This window comes from Capricornis sumatraensis, chromosome 6 (assembly GCF_032405125.1).
Source record: "Capricornis sumatraensis isolate serow.1 chromosome 6, serow.2, whole genome shotgun sequence".
Classification (NCBI taxonomy): Eukaryota; Metazoa; Chordata; class Mammalia; order Artiodactyla; family Bovidae; genus Capricornis; species Capricornis sumatraensis.
In genome coordinates, this window is record NC_091074.1 from 46,930,566 (window position 1) to 46,951,652 (window position 21,087).

General features: G+C 33.6%; 1 protein-coding gene across 1 annotated transcript in view; it reads left to right on the forward strand.

Moving 5' to 3' along the window:
• Positions 1-21,087, forward strand: part of BRD10 (bromodomain containing 10) — a 107,702-nt gene that overhangs the window by 50,727 nt on the left and 35,888 nt on the right. The window contains exons 3-4 of the mRNA XM_068974240.1: positions 3,845-5,262; positions 15,684-15,763. Of these exons, the coding sequence (XP_068830341.1) occupies positions 3,845-5,262; positions 15,684-15,763 (1,498 nt within the window). The remainder of the gene's footprint in view (positions 1-3,844; positions 5,263-15,683; positions 15,764-21,087) is intronic.

The following is a 21,087-nucleotide window of genomic DNA, read 5'->3' on the forward strand; positions in this document are numbered from 1 at the left end:
CTGCTTTAGTTAACATGTATCCCACCAGTTTTCATTGCTATATGTTTTTCCTTCCATATTTCTGGTTCTACTAATTTGTATGTTTAAAGTCTGTTACTTTAGTCCCTACCTTGAACTTTCACATGCCTCATTAACTTATTAAAGCCTAATCAGTATTTTTACCATCTTCCTGATTAATACAAGGACCTTGAAACACTATTAAATTTAATCATCTCTCACACAGCTTATTTGCTATTGTTATAATATATTTTAATTTTATCTTGTCTTCTTTTTAAACTCCACAAAGCACTTTTATCATTATTTTATGCCCTATCTGTATAGATTAACCTATATATTTCCAATTTCTCACTCTTTTCCCATCTCTAATCATCAGTCCAGTATCAATGACCTTTTTTCCACTTGAGGTAAATCCTTTAGCATTTCCTTTGGCTGAGGTTCTGTTCATCACAAATATGACATTTTTGTTTGAATATATCTTTATTTTTGTCATTTTTGAAAGATACTTTTGCTCTGAATGGAAATTTACATTGATAGTTATTTTTTAAGTACATTAAAGATATTCCATTGTCTTCTGGCTTCCATGATTTCTGTTAAGTGTAAATCTTTTAAGTTCTTAGTTTCCATATTTACTCATTTTCTTCAGTTCTTTTTCATACTACCTTGCTATTTTAAAATAATCTCCTCTTTACCGATGTTTTCCATTTCTTTTCACCAGACCTATTTTCCACCTCCTAAATTTCCCATATCTGTAGTTTTTTTAGAAGTCATACTTTTTTTTCCTGAGCCTCACAATAACTTCTTTCCTTTTATATTTTGGTTTTTTTTTTTTTAAACTCGTTCCTTGTCATTGTATCTGTGTGGGAGTTCCTTAAGATCCAGTTACAAAGTGCATTGCCTTAGAGATTTAATTTTTTCTGTTCAAGTCATGAAACTACATTTTGACATGAAACTATGTTAAACTTTTCTGAGCACCCAGGAAATGTGAATGTGGGCAATAAATCCACATTAGTCAGCTTACAGTTATAAATTCTTAGAAGAGATTTTATTTTTTTCCATCCACCACTCCTGTTGTGAAGACAGTTTTCCTTTCAGGCCTTTAGTTGGGGCCAGAAGAAGGGACTGCTATTGCTAGTACACCTTTCTGCTAATTCTGTGGGCTTTTGGAATCTCAGCTTTGTACTAGGGAAGCCAAATTCTACCATCCCACCACCACCCCCATTCAATGAAAAACTGAAACTCCTCAAAACCATAAGCACTTTTGGAAAAAAAATTTTTTTGCTAAAATGTCTAACATTGTTTGGATATTTAGATGTAATTAATATACTTAAATGCCAAATCACACATTTTATATGTTTCTCTATTAACTTCTTTAATGAACCAGGCTACTTGATCAGATAATTTGTTTTATCAGTAATAGCAAGGTAGTTATAGTGTGACCTCTCAGCCAGAAATGTAAAAGTAGGCTTTTTTGATAAAATGAGAAGTCCCAATACTGCTAAAATAGTGTTCTTACTGTGTTTTAACAGATTATAATATGATTTTAGGCTATTTTTTAACAGAAAAATACCCAATGTCAGACATTATACCTCAGTGTTCATTTAGAGTTCATGAATTAGTCACATCTTTATATATCTATTCTAGAGGAAGAGTTCACTCTTGAAAATTCAGAAATAAGAGAAGTTATTACATTTTCCCCTCTTTGTTGTCATATTGTAATGTCTCTCCTAAAACCTTATATGCTCCAGTTTTTTTAAATACAGATTTATTGTATCACACACCATAGAATTTACGTATTTAAATATAAAATTCTTTTGTTTTTTGTATATTCACAGAGTTGTACACACATACTACAGTCAATTTTAGAACATTTCGTCATCTAAGACAGAAAGACTATTAAGATACTTCCCATTTTCCACACCTTTTCAATCCTAGGAAACCTCTGATCTACTTTCTGTCTCTGTACATTTCTGGACATTTCATATAAGTGGAATTATACAATATGTGATATTTTGTGGGTGACTTCTTTCATGTAGTATTATGTTTCAGAGTTCATCCATATTGTAACATGTATCAGCACTGTATATTTTTTATTGCCAAATAATATTGCATTGTATGGATATGCCACTTCTTATTAATCCATTGGACAGTTGATGGACATTTCATGTTTCTACTCTTTGGCCATTTTGAGTAATTCTACTATGATCATTCATGTACAGGTTTTTGATATTTTCATTTCTCTTGGACATGTACCAAGAAGTAGGATTCCTGGGTCACATGTTTAACTTTTTGAGGAACTGTTAGATTGCCTTCCAAAGCATCTGTACCTTTTACAGTGTGTGAGGTTTCCAGTTTCTCCACATTTCTCACCAATAATTGTTATTATCTCTCTTACAATAATCATCTTAGTAGGCATGAATTGGTATCCTATTTTGGTTTTTGATTTACATTTCTTGAATGCATAATGATGTTGAGCTTTTTATTCGCTTATTATTCATTTGTATGTCTTCATTGGAGAAATTTTTCTTTGTCCATTTTTAGTTGGGCTATTTTATCCTTTTTTATTATTCTATGTGTTCTTTCATGTTCTAATTACAGATCTCTTAACTAGATACATGATTTTGAAAAAATTTTCTCCCATTCTGTCGTCGTCTTTTCACTTGATGATGTCCTTTTAAAGCACAAAAAGCTTTAGTTTTGATGATGTCCACTTCATCATTTTTCCTTTTGTCACTGTGCTTTTGGTGCCATATCTAAAACACATTGCCTAATGCAAAATCACAAGACTTCTTTTTATCTAATTTAATTTTTTATTTAAGAAAATTTAAAGCAGTGCCCATAAAGAAAAATTTTTGTTTGTTTTTACAGTTTCAACATGAGGAAATTTTTAAGGGGAAAAAAATACTCATAATCTCACTGACCTAGGAGCCATTTATGTTTGGAATATTGTCATTTCCTTATTTAGTATATACATATACTTACTATTGATACTGTTTGTTTAAGTGCTGTGTTCTGATATTTTTTGTGTTTATAGATGATATTCATAATTTTAATTTAAAGGCTATATAACATAGCCAGCTAATTTTCCAGCTGTGTAATACAACTTCTTTATAGTTCTTTTTTTTTTATATAGAACTCCAGTTAACACTGACAGACATGTAACTTTTGCTTCTATTGAATTATCTTCCTCGTATAACTCTTTAGGCATGGAATTATGGGATTAAAGGATGTAAACATCTTTATAGTTCTTATATGACATTGTATTGCTTCTAGAAAACATTAAACTGTCCTTTTGTTTGCTGCTAAGTCACTTCAGTCGTGTCCGACTCTGTGTGACCCCATAGACGGCAGCCCACCAGGCTCTGCCATCCCTGGGATTCTCCAGGCAAGAACCCTGGAGTGGGTTGCCATTTCCTTCTCCAGTTCATGAAAGTGAAAAGTGAAAGTGAAGTCACTCAGTCGTGTCTGACTCTTAGCGACCCCATGGACTACAGCCTACCATGCTCCTCCATCCATGGATTTTCCAGGCAAGAGTACTGGAGTGGGTTGCCATTGTGCTTTTGTTTAGTAAACAGTTAAAATTTTTGTCCGTTTATTTTGAAGTTGATGGACTTGTGATTTGAATTTTACTTTTGAGTGGCAATGTCAGTGATAATCCTCCATCCGTAAAACTCAGTATCAAGTTGTATGTGTATTTCTTCATCTGAAATAAAAAAAAGAAAAAAAAAAGTACATCTAAACTGGAAATCCTTGTTGTCTGAAGATAAATATGTCATACTTAAAATTGAGTATTTCATGATATCTTCTATTTTAAATAGTAATAATATCATTTGTTAAATTTTTTTAGGCTTCGGGAGCAGGAAAGAAAAGAAGCAGAAGAAGCTAGTCAAAAGGAAATAGAAGAATGGGAAAGAAAACTTCTAGCTCAAGCAGCTCCAACTTGTATGGAGACCATGTGGGAAATTCCAGCTATTGGGCATTTCCTTTGTTTAGCCCAGCAAATTTTAAATTTGCCAGAAATAGTCTTTTACGAATTGGAACGTTGTCTTCTGATGCCTCAATGTAATGCTTTTCTATCTAAAATAATGACTTCTCTATTAAGTCCTCCCCATCGCAGACCTACCTTACATCGAAGACCTACTTTGCCTTATAGGACCTGGGAAGCAGCACTGAGACAGAAAGTGCAGCAGTGGTACACAGCTGTAGGGCAGACAGAAAATCCTGACAACTGTGCTGAAAAACTTGGGTTGTGTCCTCAGTTTTTTAAAGTTCTTGGAGAAGTTAATCCATTGGAAGAAAAACCTTTTCATGAGCTACCTTTCTACCAAAAAGTGTGGATACTTAAGGGTCTTTGTGACTTTGTGTATGAAACACAAAAGGAAGTTCAAGATGCTGTACTTGGGCAACCTATTCATGAATGCAGGGAAGTCATTCTTGGTTATGATTATTTGGAGAATGCTTATGTACATTTTCCACAGTTCTGTGGTGCAGATGTACGGATTTACAAACAAAGACCTTTTCAGGCCCCAGAATTTCCAATTCCACCCATTAAAATACAAAGAGTACCTCGGATTAAACTGGAGAAATTGAAGTGTGACTATGTGAGTGCAAGTAATGGAGAGCATAGGTGTAGCAGAGAAGGCCTGCCCTCTGCTTTCAGAAAAGAGCAGGAAATTAATTTTGATCCAGCCTGCTGCCCTGCTAAAACGAACTTAGATAATCATGACATCTCTGTTGAAACGGAAGTGAAGTCTAACTGTGAAATTAGAATTCGCAGGCCCTGTGAAATGAATATAACTGATTGTTGTAAAGAAAACTTAGAGAAACCAGGAAGTCCAGGGGAGGTTACTAGCTTTGGAGAGCCTCTCAGTCCAGGTGAAATAAGGTTTATAGAAAATCAGGAAAAATATGGTGAAGCTTCCAGAGTAAAGCTTGAACCCAGTCCGTTAAAAGAAAATGCTCTGAAATCTTGCCAGATACATGTAAATGGAAGCCACAGTGATCATCCAGACATTAACTGCCACAAAGTTGTAAGGGATATTCTATTAGAACAGTCACTGCAGAGCCACAAGAAACTTAAACTAACTAAAATGAGGGCAAAAAAGAAGAAAAAGAAAAAAAAGAAATTGAAAGATATTTTGAATGAAAACTTACAGAGAAAGCGCGAAAGTCTTCATTCCCTTGCATTCAAGTCTTACAAACCTGAGATCCAAAATAAGTTACTGATCATCAAAAAGAAAGCAAAACACAAGAAGCACAAATCTGGTAAGCTGACACAAATGGGCAACGATTACATTTTAGCATATTTCAAGTAGTTCTTTCAATTAGGCATCATGGAAGGCTCTGATTGACAAAATGAAATATATTTTGTGTGTGTGTGTGTGAATGTCAAGTTTTATATTAGTCCCCATAATTAAAACCCAGAGCAGAAGAGGTTTTACATACTAGCAACAACAAAATACCAATGTAATACATTTGAATTTAATTCTCAGTTGAAAATCTTTGAACATTCTCTGGACCAGTTTCTCCATAAGTGATCCTTGCCATCCTTTTTAAGAAGTGTTTTTTCCCCCAGCTTAAGGGCAGTTCCATGCAGTGGACAAAGCACTGAGATAAGACTTCCTAAGACTAAAGTTCATAGCAACTAGCTTCTTAAACCAAGGCAAGTTAGATTATTTTTCTGGGTCCTAGTTTTTTCCCACATTATATATTTTTAGCACTCTGGAAAGTTCTCTTAGTATATATTTTCATATCCAGAAAAAAATGTTGTCTATAAGGAAAAAATTACATGAACTTAACTTATGGGCTTCCCTGGTCGCTCAGATAGTAAAGCGTCTGCCTTCAATGCTGGAGACCCAGGTTCAGTCTCGGTCAAGAAGAGCCCCTGGAGAAGGAAATGGCAACCGACTCCAGTACTCTCGCCTGGGAAATTCCATGGACAGAGGAGCCTGGTAGGCTATAGTCCATTGGGTTGCAAAGAGTCGGACACGACTGAGCGACTACTTTACTTTAATAACTTATGAAGCTTATTTGTTTTAAGGATTTGTAAGTTTGTCTTACACCAAATTTAAGTACTCACTGTATTTGTCACAAGCCTGTTTGAACGTTAACAACAAGAAAATCTTACGAATAAAGTTTTCAGTGAGTGATTGCGCTGCATTTTAAGTTAGTCAGGTGCCTTTGCTTTTCCTGTTGTTTGCCATTTAATCAATTTCTGTCTCAGTTACCAATAGGATGGATGAGATAAAAGCTTCTTTTAATTAACCCTAAGAAAATGTTGCCTGATTGGGAAAAGCTTGAATGTTTTACTGAAACAGGTTGTGGTTTATCATCATTTGTGGGTTTCAGTTTTTACTCTTTCCCTCAGTAACAAAGATAATTAAGATTTGACAGTAACTTAATGAGTTGGCAAATGAGGGAAGTGAACTTTGTTTAGTTGATATAGTTGCTGTTATACCTTAGTTGTTTAAATCACTAAATACAATTAAATATATTAAAATGTGTATGTAATATATAATTGATAAAGAAATAGTATAAAATTTACCATCAAGAACAGGCTTAATTCGTTGAACTAAAAATTGCAGAGTGATCCACAATGATCTATATGATAAAAAGGTGCAGTTTTTTTTTTAAGGTAACTCTCAGCAATAAATCCATTAAATTTTACAAGCAATCCATTAGGCTATATAAATTTATTTTGACTGATTTGCCAAGTTCTCTTTGAAATGTTAGCCTCTAAAATAGTAAGTAATATTTTTAAATTTAAAAACTTTTTTCAATTCTAAAGTATGTAGTTGTATTAATACCATTGTCACCTAAAACCTTTTAAGTGTTCATTTATGACCTACTATTCATGTGTTCAAATGTAATTATGACTTATTTATGATGGTTTATAGAATACATATTGATGGTAGCTCCTATACAGACTGCCAATTGCAGAAGAAAAACATTAGCTCCTGAGGACTGAATTAAAAGAAGTTTATATTGTAAACACACAGAGTGTTGCTACAGTTTTTAAATGAAAGTTCGGAGTGTGTGTAGGTCAGATATAAAATTTGTGGGAGTTGCATGTCCAGTTCTAGACATGTATATGAAAAAAACTCGAAAGCAAATTCAGTGAGTACTTGTGCATGCTCTCAGAGCCTGTTGTTGGGAAGAAAAGGCTTTCAGCATGAAGTAGAAGAAAATATGCACTTGCCTATATACTTTTTCTTTTTTTCTTCAGAGCAAATTTTAGAAAGTCAGTTTTCCATGACAAAAATACTAGGATCTGGCTAATATACTTTTCCTCTCCCTTGTTAGTACTGAGTAAGCATAGACCAATTATTTTGCTTCATTGGACACTAAACTTCTTACTATCATAACAGTATTATATAAAATGATATAACAACAAAACATTTGTTTTACATCATTCTGTATATTTGTCTTTCTGATACTTTGCCCTGAGCTTTTTTTTTTTATTATTAGATATTCAACTTCAGGGCCTTTTATATTATAGTTAGTTTTGGGCATATCCTAATGCAGTGTTTTCTTTCTTACTCTTTAAAAGTGAGCCTCATGGTCATATGTTTGGGAACTATTCCTCTTATAGATTCACATTTTGCATTAATACAGGCCCACAATGCAGCTTACAAAACTTTGTACCAGATATTTCAGAAATTTTCAGATTTTAGAAGGGTATGCATGTAATGTTTATTAAATAACATCCCCAATGGACCTTAGGGCAACCCTGTAATCAAATGTATAATTTCAAAAGGAAAATGTATGGATAGTCTAAATGAGATGAAGACTATAAAGAACCTCATAACACTTTATCATGTTTTGATAGAAGTTGTTTTTAAAATTTTAGTTTTCAGAAACTTTTGGACTTCAGAATTACACATATATGATTCAAAGCTGGTGTATTAAGGACTCCAGAAAATCTTGAAGAAAACTGTTTAGTTTTGTTTAACCTAGTACTTTTCAAGTTTACTTGAATACAGAACTGCCGGGGTCCAGCCCCATTGGATCCAGGGAATTCAAAGTGGGGACAGAGTCGGCGAGGAAAAACTTATTTATTTAGAAATATAAAGAGAGGTTAGGAAAGAATAGTGTAGTAGAAAATTTAGAGGAGGAAAGAGGCTGTATTCCTTTGTTTACATAGAAAGCCAATAAAGCCCTGAGACAAGGGACTTGAACTGTCTACGTAGGGCCACAGGCGCCCGCTTGAATAGCAGAGGGTGCCCCGCCTCGGGCGCTCTCTCACATGGGTCTTAGAAGCCCAGGCAAATAAGTAGACACGGCTAGCCTCTAAGCCCCAGATGGGAATCAGCCAGAAAATAGAGTAAGAAAGAAAAGAAGACACGGGGGAACCAGTCTTTCCAGTGACTGGTCCATCTTTTATTGTCCAGAAAAGCTTTTTATACTTTTGGTTGTACATAGAGATCAATGGATAATACAAAATTATGCAGTGTCAGCAGCCCTGACTCTTACCGAGACCGGGCTTTCTCTCTGCATACCTAGCTGTATACACAAGTCTTAGGTGATTTGCATCATCTTCTGGCCAGGAGGCCTATTATCATTTTATGGCCCTTTTCTGATAAGGGTCTGTCAACCAGAAAACTTATTTGCCTTAAAAGTGTTGTTCTTTCCAAAGTCTGGTGCCACTCTCAGAAAGCACTAAATAAAGTTACATTCTTATATAGCAAGGACACAACAATTTATAACAAGGAAAGAGGAGTACAGTGATTTATAACAAAGAGAAAGTTCACTAACTCAAAAGTCTAGTGTTGCTAACATCAAAACTACTATATTCCTTTTTCTATATCCCAGTTACATTGATTAATATCCTCCAGGTGCCTAAAAGATAAAGAATATGGAGGCCTGGCAGCAGTCATTGACTCAGCAGTGAAAACCCATCACCAGTATAATTTTTAGCTCTTTAGAAAAGGCTCTATATCTTTAAGATGTTTTAAGCTTCATGCCTCTCACGGTTGGGGGGCTGTAAACAATCACAAGTTGTAAAAGTCTTTAACTGTCAGGCAAGTTAGAGAACCATCAGAGGGATTTGAGCTGAGACACTCCTTTCATATGCAGGAGACCAGTTGGAGCTCTAAGTTAACTTTTTCCAGAGAAAGGTGGTCGAGGATAGCCCCCTGTAATGTCAGAAGAGTATAGTATAGCAGACAGTAAACAGACAGATTTGGGTTTCAGGGTAGATGCTCAGGCAGAGGACCCCTTGAGACCTGACTCACCTTGCCCCGTCAGGTCTCTCCGCATGACCTTGTCATGGGTGGGATCTCCCGTGCTGGCTACCGGCACAGAACTTTTTTTCAAGTAATAATCTGTAGAACAGCAGTCCCCAAGCTTTTTTTGGCACCAGGGAAGACACTTTTTCCATGGACGAGGGTGGGAGTAGCTGGGGAGGGTGATGGGTCACGTGGTAATGGGGGGCGGGCCAGTGGCAGAGGAAGCTTTGCTCACTTGCCACTCGCTGTACAGCCCAGTTCCTACCAAGCCAAGACCCAGTACCAGTCCCTGCATCAGTTCCAATCTGAGGCCCAGGGGTTGGGGACCCTTGCTGTAGAATATGCTTTGGGATAAGCTGTGTCATCCATGGCTGATTTATGAACCTCTACTTAGGGTGGACTAAATGTGGTTGGTCTGGATTTATGTAGTCAGCCTGGTCCATTTTCTGTTGATTACACGTACCTGAAATTTTGGTGGACTCCTCAGGTCAGTAAAACCTTCTTATTGTAATGGCAGATGATTTTTAGTAGAAGGCGCAAAGACAAATTGGGTGAAAATGATTTGCTGATTTAAGTGCACTGAGGCAGTTTTGTGACCCATAAACATTTTAGTCTATTTTCAGAATTAGACTTTTCTTTCTGCTTTTTTAAAATATAATTTTGTTTTTAATTTGTTTATGTGTGGCTGTGCTGGGTCTTGATTGTCGTGCAGGCTTTTCTCTAGTTGCAGCAAGAGGCTACTCTCTAGTGGCAGTGCACTGACTTCTCATTGCACTGGCTTCTCTAGTTACAGAGTACAGGCTTTAGGGCACATGGGCTCAATAGTTGTGGTGCATAGGCTTAGTTGCTCCGCAATATGTGGAATCTTCCCAGACCAGGGATTGAACCTGTGTCTCCTCCACTGACAGGTGGATTGTTTACCACTGAGCCATCAGGGGAGCCCTCTTTCTGCCTTGTAAATTTTGAATTTATTTTCAATTATTTAAACCTGTTCCTTATTCTTAGAAACATTACAGAATATAAAAACATTGTCATTTTCCCAATTGTGCATACTTATAGCACCAGATACTTCTCCTTCATAATACTTATTTATAAAATTTATTCCTAATAGTTGCATTTATTTCTAGGTTATTTTGATGCTTGTCTCCCCTCATTTCTATAACATCCTTGAGAATAGAAGGATTATTTTTGGTTTTGCTCCCTAATAGCACAATAACTGACACATTGCATAAGAATCTGTTGAATAAATAAATGAACACACATAGTATGATTCTCCAAGATATATTAATAACTAAGATTTACCATTTAACATGTATTTTCATATTCTTTCAAAGCGTTTTTATTTTTGAGTAGGATTATACTATACATACTATTTTGCAGTCTGCTTTTTTCCCTACATGGCAGTTTACCATGAACATCTTTGTGCAATAAATAGATCTCTGTACCATCATTTTAAATGAGTGCCTAGGATTCTGTTATATGTATTGTGTAGTTCATTTAACTAGCTTCCTTAATGGACATTTCAGTTGTTTTCAGTAACATACTATTGTAGATTGTATAGAGCAAATAGAGTTGACTGAAATGAGTTATAAATTTTAAAAATGAGAAGATTTTTTTAATAAAACCTGAAAAAATAAACAGAAATGATTCACAATACACTGACTGTTATGTAAAAGCTTGTGGTATTTTTAAGTTATTTCAACTAGTTTGGTTTGGAAGGTTTTTTCCCTACTTACATGGTCATTATTTTCAATCAAATCATTTTGTGTAGTTCATCTAAACCAACTAAAATAAACAGGATAAGTATTGTTATTTTCTTATTATTGAAGAAATTAAGATTCAAAATTAGTAAATAGCCTCATTTAATAATTGTTAGGTATACAGTAAAGACCATACAATCAAAGGTCAGAGAGGATAAATCAATGTATTCTATAGTATGATTTTATAGAGGATGAAGGACTTTGAAGAATAAGGGGGTTGGGTAGATGAAAGTGGTTAATAAGTGAGCAAAACCACGGAGGTATAAATAAGCAAAGTTTCACTGAGAAAAAGTAGAGTAATTAAGAGAAGAACCTAAGGAAAAAGTTGAAAAGTTGATGGTTTAGAAGGCATTTGAATGATGGAAATATGCCATTTGGGGATGATCTCTTTCTGGGTTTGTGGTGCTGTTTTAGATAATTGAATCAGGAATACAGTCTGGGAAATGAGGTTGAAATAAAATATATCAAATGTATAAAAAAGTAATGAGCTGCTTATAGGGAATGACTGAGAAAGTAATGTAATCTACAATATTTGATTATATTGAATAATCAGATAAACCCAGGCCTGTATTTTTGAAACAGTTGTATAATTCTGTGTTAATATTACTATAGATATGTGTCTTTATGGAGAAAATTCTTAGAGAACCAATTCAAGATGCCAAGATACTAGAGTGAAAGAATTGATTATATTCCATGGCCTTTTATTTTAATACCTTCTACTTACCCTACCCCCCAAAACCCAGTACTCTTATAATGCCTACTGTGTACCAGGCACTATTCTAAGCCTTTTAAGTCTCATCTAAGTCTTAGAATAAATAAATAAAAGTAAAATGCCAACTTAAAAAATATATATATATTAGCCAAGATATGGACATTTAGTAAATAAAAATCATATTTAGACTTTCTGTGACTTTACAGTCTAACAGGCACTTGCCAGAATTGCTGATAATACAAATGCCCTTGGGTTTCTAATTTTAACAGTGATCAGTGTCTTAGTATTCATTCACATCAGAATCCCTAAAATGAAAGTACTGAGATAGAAGTATGTGTGTTGACTAGTTTTTCAACTATTAACTGTTGAAGTTAATAGGAATATGTAACTTGCCCTCTATATAACTTGTTTTTTAGTCGTTTCCAGCTCTGTGACCCTGTGGACTGTGTAGCCTGCCAGCTTCTCTGTCCATTGGTTTCCCAGGCGAGAATACTGGAGTGGGTTGCCCTGGAGCAAAAACAGATTACTAAATAAAGGCTGTGTGGTTTTATAGTATTCCATTGTCCATTTTAAAAGCAATAATTAATGAACAATAACAGTTAATTTTTATTGATGAATATAGAAAACTTTGTATTCATATTGTTCCGTTGAGGACAAAGATATTAAGTAATAGTGAATATGCAAATCTTATAACCCTAATTAAAGGAATGTTCTGAAACCAGTCAAATACAAATTACATCCCTGCAGAAAGCCTGAAAAAATGCAGTGTTGTACCATAAAAAGAGCACAGCTTTGAAGTGAGACATATCTAGTACGAATATGTGCTTCAGTGCATGTTAGTTATAAGTTCTGTTAATTTATTTACCTGATTATAGCCTGTTTATTTCTCTGTGAAAAATGAGCTAATACTTATCTTGCTGTAATTTCACAAAAATTAATGGAATAGTGAATACATGGTACCTAGCATGGTGTCTGGCACATGGTAGGAATCAGTAAATGGTAACTATCATTTTTAAGAGGTTAGAATTACATAATGGAAAAAGCATGAACTTTGGAATTAAGAGGCCCTGGCTGTGGGGATTACTTATTATAGTGTAACACTTAAGTAAGTTAAAAAACCTTTTGATCTTCATTTATCCCACATTAAAATGGAGGTTTTGCCTACCTTGGAAGGTTTCTTTAAGAATTAACTGAGATAACTTATATATCACCTTACTAAGTGTCTGACACATAGTAAGTGCTCAATAAATATTAGTTTCCTTCCTAGGTCATGTTGTGAAACTCTTTGACAAATTGTGTAAATTATTTACATTCTATTATAAAGTAGACTCAGAATTGTAAACAGTTACCTGCCTCCCTTTCCCTATCCCCAGACTGAACATTTCTGATGAAGAGTAGGATTCTTACATTTAAGCATCTTAACTTGTATACAAAATGAATAATGGAATTTTTGTTGTCAGTAATTCCCAATCTAGTAAGGAAGAGAAACATGTAAACAGATAATTGTAACACTGTATGGTAAGTGTTACATTAATTGATATATGTACAAAGTTGAGTGGTAACAGAGAACATCAGAACAAGAATAATTAAAATGAAGGAGTAAGTTAATAAATTGAAGAAGGTTGAAAAATAATTAACATTTTGTTTAAACTCTTATCACACGTATCTAAGGCAGATGAGAACCACTAACATGTGTTGATGATTTACCCTGTGCCTAATAGTAGTCTAAGCTCTTAGCATGCTTTAATTTGTATAATTCTCACAAAGTTGGAAATATTATTCCTGTTTTAGTGAAGCTGCACAAGGGAATAAAATAATTCGCTCAAGGTCTTGCAGCTTGTAAGTGGTTAGAGCTGAAATTCCAATCCAGGTAGTTTAGTTCCAAAACTCCCAATACTAATTCCAGTTTCTTAATAACATTTAAGTTATCTAAATGACATGATGAAAGGAGGTTCCCAGTAATCACCTCAGCTGCTTAATTTATTCAAATAGAGTGGTTGTTAGAGTTAATTGAGAATTTATTACGTAAGTTTGGTGTTTCTGTGGCAATAATATCAAATTGATTGGAAATATAAAAAATGTCCTCTGTTGTGCTTGTAAATAAGTAAATACAAAATCAAATTATTTTTAAAAAGCTAGTTAGAGGCGTTCTGAGGGGTGGGGAATAGGAATGAGGAAGGATTTCATTTCCTTCAAACTGTCTTAAGTCAGCAAGCAATTAAATCTTTTCCTGTAAACTTTCGATAATAGTAAAGATAGCATGTCTCAGAGGAGAGACATTTTGGTGTTCAGATCCATCAGTCCACTTGAGAGTTTCCTATTGCACCCGGTTTAGAAATCAGTTATTAGCTGTATTATATAGTAAGATAGTGCTCAGTCATGTCCAGCTCTTTGTGGTCCCCATGGACTGTAGCCTGCCAGGCTCCTCTGTCCATGGGATTTTCAAGGCAAGAATACTGGAGTAGATTACCACTTCCTACTCCAGGGGATCTTCTGGACCCAGGGATTGAACCCACATCCCTTGCATCTCCTGCATTGACAGGTGGATTCTTTAGCAGTAGCACCACCTGGGAATCACTTCTCGGATATTGCTAAAGCAGCTCACCCACTTACCTATTTTTGTATAAATTTAGTTCTAATATTTGTACTGTGTGAGCACATAAGCAAATAAGAGTAATGAGAAAAGAAAATATATGTTAGGTTCTTAAATTTAATTAAAAGCAAAAGTCAGTAGCAGGTTGTTACCTATTAAAACAAAACACTAAAACCCTTGTGAATCTCAGCAGTTGAAAATTTGCAGTAGTTCAAGTGTGGTATACTTGGATTCTATTGAGTCAAAGTTAGAAATGATTCAAATTACAGTTCTGTGATCTGATTTTACAAATACAAAAGAAAATACAACTATATTGTAAACTAGAATATGCTTATGACTTGAATAAAATGTGCTATCAGATTGATTGTTTTCATGTAAAATCATCATATCTATTAAGAAAATATTTAGAAAAGAACAGTAGGAATTATTTAGTATAGCAATTTTCTCTTGAAAAAATAGTAGTTTTTAAACTGATTTTAGCATACAAATGATTGTGAGCTAAAATTAATTTTTTATTCCCTTACATTGTAAACTTTTGGAGGGCAGGGTTTCCATTTTATAATTCTTTGTTGTCCCCATAAATTGTACTGTATCTCCTGTTAAAATAATTTATTAATTGATTTTGCCAATTATAAATGGGGAAAAACATTTACTTTAATATGTTCCTTAAAATAAGATAGAGGCTGTATGTATGCAAGTATTTCTTTAGTCTGCTTAAATACATATTGTAGATTATATATATTTTATGCTATAAACTGAAATTCTTTAAGAATATGGATTTATTTTTCCCTGTGGTTTCTGATTGCACAAATGATGAGGTGCACTTTAAAGGGAAATGTTTACCTTGTTTTAAAACTGGTTATTGAATACTGCTAACAGCAGCCCATTAGGGGAGTGCAGAGCTAAAGAGATAGAAGGAAAATCTTGTTTCCTAAGCTACTGAGAGGATTTTCACATTAGGTTGAATAAAGACCATAGTCTTCAGAATATAGTTCTGTACAAGTTCCTGACTACAGAAGTCGTTGTTAAAGGTAAGGTTTTTTTTCCCTTATGTAACCTCATTTTAAGTTGTGAGTTACATTTTAACTAAGCAGTAGTAATATGACTTTTTATTTTCCAAATCTTATTGTAATTAATTCTGGTACCGTGCAACACATTAGAGATTATAATAGTTTGGCTGTTAAGAAAACACCATTTGTTAATATGTCTGTTATGGGTAGTTACAGTTTGATGTTTGCTTTTGCTGGGGCTTGTTTTGATTCATCATTTTTATTTGACTCACTAGAAGCCATCTGTTAGTTATAATTTAACTTTCAAGGTTCTATGTAATTTGCTTTTTGTTAATGAAATGCTATAAACAGCATTATGAAGCTTTTCTCTTTTAATCTTGAAAGGAAAAAAATCCATATCTAAAAAAGCAATCACAAAGAAGAGGAAAACTGTCACAAAGTCACCTACTGTACCAGAATTTCAGGTAAATGTTTCAATTTTGTCTCAAAAGTTTTTCAGTTTAATTTTTTATATCTGTGTTTACATTGTTCCTCAAGAGACTGGCCAAGTTCCACCATAACACACAATACTTCAATGAAATATTTCCAACTATGACTTTTTCCCTGCAAGTGCAGACATAGCAATGATTTAATCTGCTAGTATTTCAGAAATTTTTACCTCTCTTTTTGTCTTGATATTAAAAAAATCTGTGGTTTGTTTATGCTATGCTATCTTATAGAAGTGGTTTAATAGAAATATGTTAAACTGTTAACTACAGTGTAGCATATAGTGTGTGTGTGTATATACATATATACACATACACACATATATATAAATGTGTTAAATGAAAGTCTTCCAAGAACAAACTCTAGTTTGTACATGCTAATATTGCCTAGGTAATCTATTTTAATTTATTTGGGCACTGTAGAAATGATAGATTTATTAACTTAAAAAACAGTTTTTTTTTAACACAGCTATATATGAACTTCAGAGAGACTATTAACTGAATGGTTTTTAAACATTTCTGCAAAAAGAAAAAAAGTACTTTTATGTTCTGCTGTGTGATTATGTGAAGAGTTTTCTGTTTGAAGCTGATACTGGAATAAGCAAAGAAGTTTACCTTAATTAAATAATATTTTTATTTTCTACTTTATAAAAGATGAGAGTTTTCTACAACAAATGACTTTCTAAAAATTTTCTTGTAGTAGTGTGTCCTATCTGTTTCTGGTTTAGGTTATAAAACTAACAATTCCAAAAAATATAAGTATGTTAAAATGTAACAAAAAAGAAAATAAAGGAGTAATAACTATGAAAATATTGATAATATGTAATATGAGTTTAACAATTACATATATCCAAAAATGTAGACACATCCTTTTTTTTTTTTAAGTAAAATTTCTATTTTAGAAGTGTTTTTTTAAATGGAAGTTAATAACTGGTCAAATTTAATACTTTTAAATGAACAATAAAGAAAAGAGATATGTTTTTCTCTTAGTATTTTAGAATATTTTTAATGACATCCTTAGGATGAATAATTTCTACAGAATCCTTTTATATAAAGTAACCCTGGTTTCAGCATATTCTGTAAAAAGGAAAAAAAATATTTACTGTTTGTTTAGAGACCTTTCTACCATTGCTTGTGTGCCTTATTTAATGCTACAAGAGTATATGGTTATTCATTCTTCCACTGATTTCGTGCTTCTCCCACTTATTTTTTTTCCTTAATACCTCAAAGTATTCATCCTGGGAATATGAATCTCAAGACAAATCTGGTCCATTGTTGATATTTGCCTTCATCCCTATAGTTAATGGATGATTTTTATATGTAGTAAGTAACACTGTATAAAGTAATTGTTTTTTTTAATTGAAGGTGGTACTCATTAGTGAGGCATGAAAATTAATTTAGTATATTACATGGCCAGCGTTTCTTTTATAAGCTAACACAGTTAAAATAGAAATTTTAAGAGTGTGTCAAATATAGTAAAGGTAATGTTATTTCATAAAACTTTGGTTTCCATTGTGTGTGTTTACTGACATGCAGTGTAAAATGTATTTTTGACCATGAGTTCTGGGCAAAAAAGTATGAAAAATACTGTCTTAAGTGATGCTTTTAGTTAGTTACTGACCATTTGCTTACCACTCAGAAACTGAAGGTCAAAAGTACATGTTTTGCTGAATTGAACTGTTTAAAATAAACAACATCCTCTTCCTGGTTCTTAAGGTTTTCTGGAAAGAGGGCAGGCCTGTGTGTTGGGGGTGGGTGGGGCTAGGGATGGGGAAATAGACTTATGAGAACAGGTGTTTTTATTCCTAATTTATAATTTAAATACCATGGTAGTATTGAGAAAGAAAATTGACAGCCATCTCCCAAGAAATAGGTCATTTGCTTCAAATAAGCAAAGAATAGGAGATAATATTGGTCACTAGTAAACTTTGTTGTTACATGCAGAACTTACAGTTTTGCCTTTCAGAATAATTCTGTGATAGTTTCTTTAACTATTTGAAAGTCTTCCACATGTAAGAAGACTGGTTATTATAAAACAAAGAAGTGAATTTATTTCCTTCTCAAAAAGCTCTAACAATATGACATTTAGTACTTCAGAAACATGTCCAGGGATTAAATTGCATGAAGTTTTTTTCTTTTTTTTTAAGGTTCTGGTGAATTGAAAAAGTAAATCCTGTCTTTGACTTCAACTACTTTTTAATTTGATAGTTGTTGATTTTTTTTTAGCTAGTTGAAATGGGTAAGCCTGTTTGTTTCAGGAAGAATCCATGTTTATTCGTATAAACAAGTGATACCTATACTTCAGGACAAGATAGTAATCTCCCACTCCTGTTTAAAGTATACACTGTAAACAGTCAAAGGCCTGTTGTATTTATATTTGTGTGTATATTATAATGAGACTGACCATATCTGTACCAGTTTTTCCTAGGAGTTATATCAGTGGTTCTCAAATGTTCAATGGCATAAAAAGAAACTTATACTTTGATTAAAAATGAAAAATCCTGGGTTTCATCCTCTAATGGTCCATCCTTGATTCAGAGAGTCTAGATAGATATTAGTAATCTGGACAGTGCTTAAGCATGTAGATTCTGGAACCAGGCTACTTGGGTTAGAATGCCATTTTAGCACTAACTCTGTAACTTACTTAACTGCTCAAAGCTTCTAATTTCTCATATGTACAATGGGGTAATAATAATAGTCCCCACCTCACAAGGTTGTTATCAGGATTAAGTGATAGAACTTAATGTTTTATTATCTTATTTTTTAAATAAGCATGTCAGATGCTTCAGACAGTACTGTACTTGTGAGTAGGAAAATAATTAATTATTGGTTAAAGAGCATCTATTACTGACCTTTACCACTTTCCCCAGCAACTTAAGAGCTTGGAATAAATCTCAGATTTGGTCAGATTTCATCATTAAGCCTACAAGTATTTGAAAAGTGAAAAACCAAGTGGTAGTATTTGCATCATTATATTAGAGGGAAAACCTGTGCTTAGCCCTTGTTACTGTAGTGCTATTGGGAGTTATACATTTGGCATATAGGGGACGTTGCCATGTTTTTACTTAGCAATAGTTTCAAAAAGTCAGGAAATATTTTTAGTCTTCAGCATGTGGGTGATTTAAGCTTTTGTGTCAAATTTAACAATTTTACTGATTACTTTGTTAAATTGACTGTTTTTTTGTTTTTCTATATCCAGTTTTGTAGTACAAGGAAGACTGTTAGATTGAAAAGTGAATATTGATTTTCTTAATAAAGTTAACTTTTACCAAGAATATTAATGTTTAATATTTGAAAGAGAAGCCTAATATTATGTGAATTTTCTTTTTGTGCACAGTTATAACAGAGTCATAGAAAGTATTCCTAAAACGTGGTTTGTCAAGTCTCAAGATACAGTTTTAAAATAATTTAAGAACCTTATGTCATGTGTGCTTGCTCCTATTCCATGTGTGTGATTTATTCTAAAGGCTTCTTTGCAGAGAAAATCCAGAACCCAGGTGTTGACTAAGATTTATATAAAAGTATTGTTTTTTAGCATAAGCATAAACTCAATGATCCTTAACATACCTCTGAAAAAAACACTGTTGCTCCATTTAACCAATGGAGAAACTAAGGGATATGAAATAAAGTACTAACCTCAATGTGACAATTTGGGATTAAAATTAGAATTTAACTGCCTCACAGAGTTAAGGACCTTTTGATTGTATTGTTGTCTTGAATTGCTGCCTCTTAAAATGAGTATTTTCAGCTTCAGCTTTTTATTTCACTTTTAACATCATGGAATTTTACTTCCCCCTGAATTTTTTTTCTGTTTTTATATATTGTGCCTTGAGAGAAAGATTTTTATTCATATAGTGGTATAAAAATATTTTGATTTATTAATCAGACTTGTCATGTTGCTCATGATATCTTTATTTGCAGGTTTTGAAGTAATCATTATTGCGAATATGATGATCCTAAGAAGTGAGAAGGAGTGTTCTGTCCTAATAATTTTAACAGATGTCAATATAATTTTAGTTCAAGTATAATATAGATTTTAAATTTATACCATGCATTTAGTTTTTTGCTTATAACTTTATAATGTGATAAATTATTGGAATGTTTTATTAGAATGGTAGTGAGCATGGTCCATTTTATTTGGACCTATTCATTTTGACTTCTCTGCATTTCCCTTTGCTTTTTAATGTAATTTACCATATTGTTTTACTTTTGTATGCTATCTTACTTACATTCTTTTTGGAGCAAATAAAGTAAATATCTCTCAAACTTATGGAATTTATACCTGAAGGACATAGTATGTGGCTTAAAATAGTGATTTACTTTGTAATTTTTCTGAGATGTGTTTATGGAGTTCTTTTGATCTCTACAGGACCTCCCCTTCTCCACCATATACACTTATTTCTGTAGACTATATACACAGATTTTTGCTTCTTGAGTTGGAGAGAGGGCCTTTTAATACTTAAATTTAATAGATATGAAAGCTTAGATATAAATTAATTCCTAAAACTATAATGTGGTGCTCAGTCGTTCAGTTCTGTCTGACTCTTTGCGAGACTGTAGCCCACCAGGCTCCTCTGTCCATGGGATTTTACAGACAGTGCTGAAGTGGGTTGCCATTCCCTTCTCCAGGGCATCTTCCCCACTGAGGAATAGTACCTGCATCTCTTATGGCTCCTGCACCGGCAGGCGAATTCTTTACCACTGGCGCCACCTGTGAAGCTCAAAACTATAATACACGTTCAAATTATTGTTAGATTTTTTTTTTTAATTTGTTTTATTTTGCTTAGAGAGAACCCTTAAAGAATATGATGTAAGAGGAAGAGGAGTCCTAGGTTCCATGGTATTCCTCTATGAGTGTGTCATCTTTGGTCACTTAATCTCTGTTAAACTAGCTTGTGTGTGAATTGGAGATACCCCTCTTTAGCCTTGGCCAAGGTTTGGACCAAATTACTTTTTTTTTTTCTTTTGGTCCCTTTCAGCTCTAAAATTTATGATTTTGTGACTGTCACGAGTTGCACCAAGTGAAAGATTAATTTGAAGGAGAGTTTAACAGCCTTGAAGAGGTTCTTCCTAGGAGATAAAACTCTTCTTGTTAACCTCTGCAGTATGACTGAAAACCTTCTCTTTGAGTGTTGGCAGTGTGTCCTGACTGTAATACAAGCTGCTGTGGAGCTTTCTTTCACCTTTTGAGGCACTAAGCCCTAGATTTTTTTTTTCCCCAAATTTAAGGTAATGAGAAGGAGGTCTTAATAAGGTTTTTTGCTTTGTTCAAAAAAATTCATGTTCTTATTAAAGTCAACTTT